The sequence below is a fragment of the Battus philenor genome, unplaced genomic scaffold (assembly GCF_028537555.1).
Source record: "Battus philenor isolate CCGP_79_NKW_IND1 unplaced genomic scaffold, ilBatPhil1.0.hap1 SCAF_1, whole genome shotgun sequence".
Classification (NCBI taxonomy): Eukaryota; Metazoa; Arthropoda; class Insecta; order Lepidoptera; family Papilionidae; genus Battus; species Battus philenor.
The window spans coordinates 13,002,337-13,013,895 of record NW_027181661.1 but is presented as its reverse complement, the minus strand read 5'-3'; the positions used below and the strand labels follow the sequence as shown (position 1 = coordinate 13,013,895).

The 11,559-nt window shown below is 35.2% G+C and overlaps 1 protein-coding gene across 1 annotated transcript; it reads left to right on the top strand.

The window, feature by feature from the left end:
- Positions 1–5,901: 5,901 nt before the first annotated feature.
- On the top strand, positions 5,902–6,931 carry LOC137921134 (cyclin-Q-like). Its single transcript, XM_068763921.1, has 2 exons — positions 5,902–6,619; positions 6,806–6,931. The coding sequence occupies exons 1-2, from the start codon at positions 5,954–5,956 to the stop codon at positions 6,902–6,904; spliced, it is 765 nt and encodes a 254-aa protein (XP_068620022.1). The 5' UTR covers positions 5,902–5,953; the 3' UTR covers positions 6,905–6,931.
- The last annotated feature ends 4,628 nt before the right edge of the window (positions 6,932–11,559 follow it).

The window sequence follows — 11,559 nt, the reverse complement described above, 5'->3', positions numbered from 1 at the left end:
AGAGATAAAAATTAATATTAATATACCGGTGTATTAATCTGTCAAATGTACAATTACCAATTTCGCAGTTTTCGTTGAATTTTTAATTCTAAGGTATCGGTTCAAATCACAATCGGCAAACGACAAAGAGTTCGCAAACTCTAAGTCGATTGGTTTTTCTGTATAACTTTAATAATTTTGATATTTATATTTTAAAAAATACATAACACTAACAATTATAAAAGAAGAATACATAGAGTAAAATCTATAATTATCCGTTATAATTACTCTTTTAAGTTTCTTGTTGGTGAAAACCAAAAAAGCAAAACTTACTTACTTTAATTATATTAAAATGTAAAATATTTTAAGATAATATGTGTCAAGACACGTTTAATAATTAGTACATATCTAATCCCTAAGTCTCCCACGTGAAGAGAAGATGCTCGGGAAAAAAAGAAGTGGGCACAATGAAACACGATGCGTGAATGAAGCTCGTCGATGTTAGCATTGCTACGAAGGCCGCGAACGCACACACACACTCCGAAGGCGCAGACGTACCAGGCGCCATCCCTATCGTCATCGTCGATATCTTCGTTACGGCGACTATTTGCCGTGGCCGTCGTTGTAGCATCATCTTCGACATCGTCATCTATATTGTTAAATAACTCGTCATCTTAATCGATATTTTATCATGACGATATCGTTATCATAATCGAAATCGCGATCAAAATCGCGGTAGTTATCATCCTTCATCATAGTCGTCTTCGTCGTCTTCATCATTATCGTCATAGTCGCCAACGTCTTTGTACTCGTCGCCGTCGCAGTTGTTGCCTATTTTAGTTTCGTAGTCGTCCTCCCGGTCGTCACCACCTTAATCCTTATCGTCATCATAACTGTAACGTGATCGTTGTCGTGAACGCTGTCTTGAACGTTATCGTGTCCTTACTCCATCCAAATATTATGCCACATCGATATATATACATATGGGAACATCGTTCTATCACCACCATTTTTACAATTACGGTTTTATCGCGATCAGATTATTTATTATATATTAAATGCTATTTATTTAAATTAAATAATTTGATTATGCTAAATTAAATAAAGCAGCGTTTAAAGGCTTAAAAATAATAAATAAAACTTGACTAAAGATGCAGATAAGAATTTCCGAATTTGTTTTTTTACCGGAGTTTCACTCATGCCCATATGCCATGTGCAGATTCCGCAGGTTCGACATGGCAACGCACAAGGGGCACATAGGTGCTTAGATACCTCAGGCAAACCTAAAACTTCTTTCAAGGTAGAGAAGCTCAATGGCTTTGAGAGAGTCACTATACACTAGTATTCCAAATTCGGATGCTGCGTGTCTTTAAGATCGTTTTGGCAATCGGCTTAAAAGCCACCACCGTCATTCGTCGATAATATTCGGTTAAAATGCATACACAAAGGAGCCTCAGAGGGATGAACCACGACTTGGTTGGTCGCTATTGCTCAGTAACACTACTTCTACTACTTCGGAAAGCATTAATGATAAGAGAAGAAGTGGCGAAAGAAACTCCAGCAAAAGTTCTATTTATTATGTTTCAGGGTTGACGTTCTCTATATATAAGTATCTCATATTATACGTTCAGGCTTCGTTTCTGACTAAACCGGTTGGTTATCGAATGGCGACGATGATGATGTGCACAGTAAGTTGCTTGTGGAGTATTTAATTTCAAATATCTATTTCCGGACCCACCGTCCTAGATCATTGGCTGCGGTCTGAAAGCGTTTGATGATGGTTCCGGTGGCGTTGACTAAAGAAGTGTAAAAGCGGGTGTTGTCTGATCGTAGGGAAACATTTGCCAGACTGTGTCAGGCATTAACCGTGCACGACAGTCGTAACGGTCGGCATCCGTCGGAGTTTTATTGAACAGTATGTGTTTACTATAGCGGATTAATTATAATCTAGTTCAGTTCTACACCCAACTGGAGATACCATTAAGCTTAGTACTATTTAAAATTATTTTCTGGCAATGCCTCCGGAAGTCAAAGAGCAAGTGCAAAGTCTCCACTAAAGTAGTTGGATTTATCGCTACTATTTGAATTGAGTTCGCTGTTCTCTTAAGAAAAAAACAGTGTCTAATTAACGATAATACACTACTTGACTTTCAAAATCTGGCTAAGTCGATGGACACACACCGCTCGCAGGCTGTGCGATTTAAACGAATACATCTTAAAGGGTTCCTCAACCACTGGACTTAGTGCTCTAATTCAAGCGAATGAATGTGATGTTAATTTTGTATACTATTGCTTTATTAGATTCTCTCCAGAAGCAGACAGCACGAGTGTTTTAAAAGCAAATTTAGCGTTAGTACGGGGAGCGCATATATGACCTTATCTCTAGTTTATGTGTATCGTGGTTGAACCTCCCCCGGACTAACAAGTGAGCGATGTTTATTTATGACGTCATTAAATCAACCTGATCCAATGACGACAAAATAGTATTAATTCAATGGTATTTGCGACTAACCTCACTATTTATACATAACTTATTTAGCGTTCGCGAATTAACTCTTCATTTTACTGTCCACTACAACCACAGTATTTTTATATTAAATAATTATTGCGCGTTTAAACATAATTTGAACTCCGATTTTAATTCGGATGCCGTCTAGGATTTAGTCAGTGCACTTGCATCCGGGTCTAAGTTGTTAATTGTAAATAATCGCTGTACCATCTCGATCACTCTTGGCTTTTATTTTCCTTGCCATGAAGAAGGATCAAATACATGATTGGGTGGTAACTCAATTTCACCCGCTAATCGCGTACATTGGTGACATTCGCCTAAAAGAAAGAATAGATATGTGCCCGAGTGGTACCTCACTTCCATCCGCAAAAAGCAAATATTGATGACCTTGTCATCAAAGAAGATAATAGATACGTGCTCAGGCAGTAACTTACCTCCTTTCTGCTGAAGGTTTAGATTCAGGGCAAGCGTGGAGGTCTTCGTCCAAAGTATGATGCTTTATGAGAATTGATGATTGTACAATGATGAAAAAACCTTTATAAAATCAATAACATCACAGTAATATTTATTTTATCTTATTTTTAGCGCGTTTCATGTGTGCTTCATTTTACCTATGGTCCACGAATAAAAGAGCCGTGTGTCTGAGACGCGCGTCTGACATCACTAAGCCACTTGCTGGTGCCGATGTAAAGAAATGTTTAAGTGAAGAAAAGTTAATTATTCAATCACAAGTTTTGAATGTGATTCAATCCTAACTTCATATTTCTACGTGGAGTGACATTTTATTAGTTTATTTATTATTATGTTCCAACTTATATTTTCTAATGCATTTACTTAAAGCCATATATTTAATCAACGGTATAATTAATACAATACTTTCCTCTTTTTTGTATTATGCCTGCAAAAGTAATTTAATTTAATTTATTGTAAATGTACTTTAAGTGTATAAATTAAATATTTACAAAAAAGATCATATTCTAACTTTAATGTTTAAATAATTTTGCTTTTATTTCTTATCCTTGCTCCCTTTCCTTGGCTACAGTTAAGACGACAGATTACTATGGATAATTACATGAACATGTCATAACATAAAAAAAACACCTGTTATTTGAAAATTTTAACCACTAATAATACCCGAGAAATAGAGTGATCGATGAATAATCGTATTTTTATTATTATATTATTCGTTTATAATTTTTATGTATAATATAACTAAGAACGGCACTATTATTAGCAAATCATATCATCTTTATGTGAAACCCGATACTTTTTGCTATAAAAATTACTATCCTGTTAAGGATAGAATACCATTTCTGGTCGTGGGTTGTAATAATAATAACTTTTGTTTCTGACGATAAATAGGTACAGGGGTAATCATTTATCATTGCCCTGTCAGGTCAACAAAGCTAATGTTGGAATTAAGTTACATTTCTTACTCCACATTATCACCAAAATACAATCATATTCAGTTGTGTATATACTTTTGCTGAGGCTTTGCAGTACAAATAGTATAACTATGCAGTGAAGTTCGGAAATCTTAGTCCATTCCTTAATATTGCAGTTTGGATCTCTGTGAAAAGCTAATTGACTACTTCCAGCTTTCTTGGTTTATAATAACATTATATACACGTAAATAAATACCGTATATGTTAAAAAATTGTAACGAAAATTTACATATTCGACCATTTCAGATCTAGAAGTGATTCTTTCTGATTGTTCCAACTTGAAACACGAAATTTAATAGTATATTAACGTTTTTAACCCTAGAAAGACAACCATATGACAACGTACGTAAAAGATAACCATACGCTTCTGAGGCGCATGCTTTTCTAAGGCGTCAATTTTATACTAACAATGAATATTTATTTAAGTTAATCTAGTCATTTTAAAGGTTTGGCATTATTGTAAAATAAAATGCAATTATATTATTTTTTTTTAAATTTTAAGTAATTTTAAACTTAAATCACCTCTATGAAAAATTAACAAAAATCAACAGTCTTCAGTTTATGGCAACAAATCCCGTAAAATATCATAAAATATAGTGCTTTATCCTTACAAAATAGTAGACTATAATATAATCAGTTAAAAAAAAAACTATAATATCATGAAAAATTTCTTTAGAGACAGTCATGACAAACGTCTTTCTTGTGTTCACCACAAACTGTCATTTTGCATTTGGCACAGGTCATCTTTGCAATTATTTCTTTTTAGACGTGCAAAGACTGTAATAACGCTTTTTTGGCTAAGGGGTTCTTCTGCATTATCTGTGGAAGCCTGTACAGTAGATTTTGGAAGAATATTTTCAATGTTGCTTCGCACATGCCTTGGCAAAGTAGGTGCTTCCAGTCTTTGCGTCATCCACGGTGCAGTCAGTTGAGTACTGAGTTTTTTCATGAATTCTCTCCGTTTTAAAGGCTTAACATGTTTTGTTAGAACATTGTGACAGTAAATGACATATGAATTGATAAATGCTATATTTAGTATGCCATAAAACATGGTCATTGGCCATCTATTCGTTTTTCTCGAACAGGACGATGTTGAGCACATTTGATCAAATGTGTCAACGCCGCCCTTAGTCTGATTGTAATACATTATTACTTCGGGCTTGCCGGTTTTTGGGTTGATGACACCTTCTTCATTACACGATGATAACAGATAAACCATCTTCGAGCGCTTCGGCTTGTATGACACTAGTGTCAAACATTCATCGTAACAGAACATTGATGTGCCTATTGGTCGAGATCGGGTGTTTTTTAACTCTTCAAGGATCTCGCGTTTATTAGATCTTATAGTGCCAACAAGGTTCAGTTTGTACGGTGCCTGAAGAAGTGATTTCACGAGAAGTCGCGGGAGAAGGAGAGGAAAAGAAAAATAAAAAATAACCACAAAAACATAAAATGAAAAGATAACCATACGCCCCGCGAGCGCATCAACTGGTCATAGCCGCTGAACTATGGTACTTATAGCATAGACACAACCGTCCCGCGACAGGGTAGACCGACGGCTGAGTTGACTGAGAAAGACAAGTTATTACGTGCGCCTAATACAAAGAGATAGTAATATGTTTATTTCGCAGGCGCCTCTGCGACGTAGGTTATCTTTCTAGGGTTAATATATAATTAACGCGCCATTTTAACATGATATTTATTAAATTCTTGTACGTTTCCATGAAGGAGAACAATTATTAAAATGAATTATAAATAATAATTTTACTATTTTTAACTCGTCCTTACCTTTTCTTCAACTATTTTTAATAATGAAATGATTTACATAATGTCGAAAGATTACTTACATCATAGAGTACACTTTTATTATTATTATCCCTAGTTTTGTCTATGGTTATTTAAAGTGTCTACTATAACGGAGAATTACCCCAAATTTAAATGACGTTTGAAAGCTAAAGTAAAAAGTATAAGAACTCTGTTTGTGGCTGATCTTATAATTTTTTATTTTTGCATAGAAAACATGAAAGACGTTGTAGACTTGAAAGCTATACACAACAAGAGATGTGAAGAAAGTTTACCGGAATATCAAAGCGCTATGATTCACAACATGGCCACAAATTTCATATTTGAATGCGGCATTCGCCTTCATTTGCTGCCAGATACCATTGCAACTGCAGCCATGTTTTACCACAATTTTTTCAAAAAAGCTAAGGAAGATGACTATGATTGTCACGTTATCAGTTTAGCATGTCTTTGCGCGGCTGCAAAGTCACGATATGAAACGTTCCGCTTCACGGACGCGATCTACATTGCCATCAATAGTCTCCACCGTGGCGCTTTGCCTATGAAATTTCGTGAAGATTATTGGTCATTGCAAGGTACCCTAATCAAAGCCGAGCTACTTGTTTTACGTCAGTTGAATTTTGAGTTGGATACTGTATCTGCTCACCGCTATTTGCTGCATTATTTACGATCTCTGCAAGAATGGTTTGCGGAGTCACAGCAGTCTACGTCAAAAATAGCTCGCACTGCTATGGCGTTTCTACAAGATTTCCATCATTCGTCTTCTATAGCAGATTACAGAGCACCACATGTAGCTGTGGCATGCTTAACATTAGCGCTACTTGTGTTTGGTGTACCACCGCCTTTAGCATCGACTCATGGTGATGATGTTGCTTGGTACTCTGTAAGTATTTCTAAGCTTTTTTAGCATAGAAAAAATTAAAATTTAAACCCCCTAAAATAATTATTTACACCTTTTATATTTATTTGCTATCATCAATAGATTTATTTGTATGAATTACTGAAATAATCAAAGTTGTGAAGTAGTTAATTGACTAATATTTTTAAAACAATCACATTTTTTTCTCAGGTCTTTACTAAAGATTTACAAAAGGACAAGATTTGGGAAATAATGGATAAAATTATGCAGGTGTACATCACACACCCAAGTAAAAAGTCATATATATGATATATGATAAACCAAAATGATGATTCTAGATGAAAAAAAATCTATGATAAAAGACAAATGCTGGTTTGGTTTTATCATTGTAATTTCTAAAAACTCATTTTCATAAAACAGTTTTAATTATTGTTTATTTTTTTTTAATGTTCCCTTATGATTTCTTAACTGTGAATAGCATAGCATAGAATTTGTTGCTTTGCAATCAATTCATTGTGTGTTACACACAATATTTTTGTACATACATACATACATTTTGTCCACATGTACATTTTTGTATATGTGGACTAGAGGTAAGAAACAATCTATTCATGGGCAATGTATTAATATTTAAGCAAATTTCAATGGTTCAACTGATATTTGAGAATTCATAACTTATTTTAAAATATCCATTACCTTCAGAGAACTAATGATACCATATGACTGACTGAAGACACTACATACTGGTTCAGGCATAGTGTAATATGGATTGTGACAATAAATAATTCTGTTGGAGGGAGTTTGCTGTCAACTCTACCACTGATGGGATAAGTAAGAGCGAGTGAGCATACTGTGGATACTGCCAAGGGATATGTTATATGTTGAAATGAGCATGCATTCAGCTCTACCATCAATTGATTTGTAGACAAATCTACTTACATACTACCATACTTTGGAAACTAAAGCTTGACTAGTTCAAAAACAGCATAGTACTAATATAGCTGTTACATGAGTTGGTACTTTGAAAATATATATAATATTATGAGAATTTTCAAGTGACTATATGTAGGATAATTTAGGTAAAAGTAGTAATGGAGTCATCATTTATAAAAGCGAGTGATAGTATTGCCATCAGACCGCTTAACAAGTATTGTAAGGTGCATGCCGCTAGTGTTATTATTAAAAAGGTGTCTTGTATGTATTGAGTTTGATCTAATAAGAGAGTTGTGTCAACTAATAGTCTCTTATACACAACATTCTTTTCTCCAGCTTTAGAAACTACTTCATGTATACAAAAACCTAAAAATTTCATTTGGCTAGCAAAACTACATGTTAAAAAATGTAATTGATTGAAGGAGCAGAGAAATTTCAACATTTAAAATGAGCAAATTGCCTAGGACAAGTGTTCTGTTCAGCTAATTATCTGAGTATATACAATTACTAAAGTAAACAATAGTAATTTATTGTTTAAAGAGGGAGTAATAAATTAGTTTTAAATAAATTGTCAGTGTACTAGCATAGTTACTGAATTGGCTAATTGCACCTTGGCTTTAGGTTGGGCATAGTACTTTGTTACTGCTCTCTAGTTTTACATTTAAAAAATAGGGAAAGGACAATTGGATTTTTTTTATAAATAAGTTTGCTATAAATCTTCAAAATAACCTCTATTACATGGTTTTTATGGCCCCTGTTATTGGTCACTTCTAGCACTCCCCTATGTGACTTGGGACAACGCATTGACATTTTTTTTATCTATTTTTAAATCTTTTTACATAATTTTTTATTTCATTACTCTTCTTTTATTTGTCCTATATTTTAACTTTCTTTTATAACTTTTCTTTTCATTTTACAATTCTCTAGCATTCCTCTATATAGTAATTTCGTTCGGTTAAATTCTTTGCGGTTGTCGTCGATGTAAATCACCGATTCAGTAGCCGCGGTGACAAGATCAACTTCTTAAATACTTTCCCCCAGGCAGGAGAATTCCACACCAATTTTAACAGATAGTTGTAGAAGTCACAAGAAGGTGACTCGCACCTCCAGGTCACGGTCCATCGCCATCTGCCGGGAATAGCCACGCATGATCTCAAATAAGCGGGCTGCTTCGTGGACCCGAAGATCCAGAGGAAGCAAACCCGGCAAAGGTGTGGGCCCAGTGCAGAGCGCGGTCCTGTGAGTCTTCGAAAATTTCTGCGCGAAGCCCGCTGGACCGTGTCCAACTTCCTACGTACCAGTAGCTTCTTAGCTGCCGGCACCCAGGCACTCAGCATATTAAATCGTTGGCTCCAATACCACCAGATACATCGTCCTAATCACCTCTGGGTTCATACCCCAAGATGGAGTAGCGGCTCTACACGGCACAGCTGACGATATAGGCCCTGGGCTTTCTTACTCACGTTCTTAAAGGGGCTGTTACATAAGCCTATCGTCAACTGTGAGGACTAATATCTGGATCTCCCTAGTCAGGCCTGCGGCTCACCTCCCATGGTCAGTAATGGGTTGTCGTACTTTTAGCTTTTTTGTTAGCACCATCACCTTTGTCTTGTGAGGGGCGAATCTAAGCTTATTCCTGACTCCCTATTCTTCAACATGATCGAGACCCGCGTTGGAGTTATTTGAGATGTCCTGGGTCATCAGTCCCGAGAAAACCATCATGTCATTTGCGAACGTCAGGCAGTGTCCCAATCTTTACCACCTCCTCCAGGAGACGGTTGATAAGTAGGATCCAGAGCGTTGGGCCGCCCACGTACCTCGGCACGCACCCTTTAGTGGTTTCTCTTGCCGACTTTGCGCCGTCGTACCATACGAACACCTTGCGGTCGCTAAGATAGTTATTGACAAGACTGCAGAATTGCGGGGCAGCAAGTCTCTGCCAGTCTGAATCTTATAGCAGGACACCGGGCGTTATCGAAAACTACCTCTATGTCCAATGATACCAGCCCTGCGATCTCCTTCTTCTTCAGCCGAGCTCGCAGATGCTGGGTCAAGTCATACAGGGAGTCTTCAGTACATTTCTGCAGCATAAAGCCGTATTGGTAGCGACTGATGTAAGGTGCAGTATACCACCGGATTCTACGGACCATCATCTTTTCAAGGACCTTGCAAAGAATGGGCAAGAATCCGATGGAATCTTGTAGGACTCCGAGTGCCCTTGCCCCATAGTCGTCATAGAAAACAGTGGTCCGCATTGTCCTCCCAGAGTTTATCCTCCGAAGGCAGCAAAAAGACTTCCGCCAGCAGCCTGGTAGATCCCGCTGCGTCCAGAACTATTGTAAATGGTGGCACCTGCAATCATTGTATTAATGTGTTGAAACAGTGTCAAAATAATGAAATGAGGTCTGAACGATCATTGGCAGTTCCAGGTAAATATGCAGGTCTACATTGCATACATACCATGGATCTCCCATGGTCTTATGCATGAACATGTTCTGTATGACATGGAGTCTGTGGAGGACACGCGAGTTAACATGTTTTTGTCTTACCGCTTTACATCATTTTAGATTGCAGTCAGATGTTAGTCTGTCATGGAAAAAAGCAGCTTTGTGATACCTAGTTATAATGAATTTTCTTATTTATCTTGTATATAGTATTTGTGGAAATTCTTGTTAGTGCCTAAGTTATGTAAGCAATGGCAAAGAAGAGGCTACCATTGAATAAACATAAAATAAATATTTGAGAGGGCTACCAAAGTATACTCAGCACACTATACAAGTATGTATAAAATTATAAACACTCTTAATATATGATAAAAGAACCAGAACATAAAAATGATTAAAATTTCTGTTAACTAAAACACAAAATTCATTTTTATTTATAATCGTGTGCATATTTAAGATTACATAACCATTAAAAAGAAACAGAATTTGCACTAGAGCAATTCAAATTTCTAATTTAACAAACTGTTAAGCAATATGGACATTTTACAAGAATTTAAACAATAATATCTTAAAAGTTACAATTTAAAACTTCTTATTAATAATAATTTATTTCTTAAAGATAGAAATAAATTTGAAACTTTCCAATTTTAAATTTTCTGTCTATGAATAAATTTTGGTAATTTATGTATTTTGTTAAGTAATGTTAAAAATATTTTTAAAAGGAGAGACTAAATAAGAAATTATTAAATGACTTAATTATTAATTGACAATTTTGGTTAATTCTCAATTTATGAAAATATTAAGGAACCTTCCTTATTGAGCCTAACACTTAACTTGAAATATATCATCAAAGTGCATTTATGCAAGTATAATGATTTGTGTAAATTAAATGTCTCTCAGCAGATGCATACTTATTTCTAATGTATTATTTAAGTAATGTTTTCATCAAGATGAATAGAATGCAACTATTTAGTACAGGGATTTTTAGTGACCATTACTTCAATCATGAACTGTCCACTGGTGGACACAAGCCTCCTTCAAAGATTTCAAATGTTACAAGTTTAGGGCAACCTGCGTCCAAGGATGAATCATCATTTACCAGAAGTAACAATAAACTTTTTTCAATCAACCTGTTTAGAGTTTTTTAATATTAAGATTAAACTTATTCACACCATTATTTTTAAACTGAATAAAAAAGTTGTTCATTTAATTTTAACAACGTAACAATTTTTTTATTTATAATAGATAATAAATATAATAAATTGTCATATTTATTCTCTATTTTAATCAAGTTTATTAAGTCTGAGATTTCTTCGGGAAATTGTGTACCCCACATTTTCACTAACAAGCCATAATGTCTTCTATAGGTTTATTTTTCATCATAATTGAACTTTCTTTTATTCTACGGGAAACACAGAATAAAGTAAAAAGGGTTTGTGATATCTCCGCGTAAGTTTCGATTGCCAGAAATAAGTATTTTAAATAAATAAGAAATAAGACGTTTTTAGTCTATCTTAAAACAAAGGTAAATCACAGATGCCATACCAATACTTCCCAACACACAATTTAATTACAAAGCCATTTGTA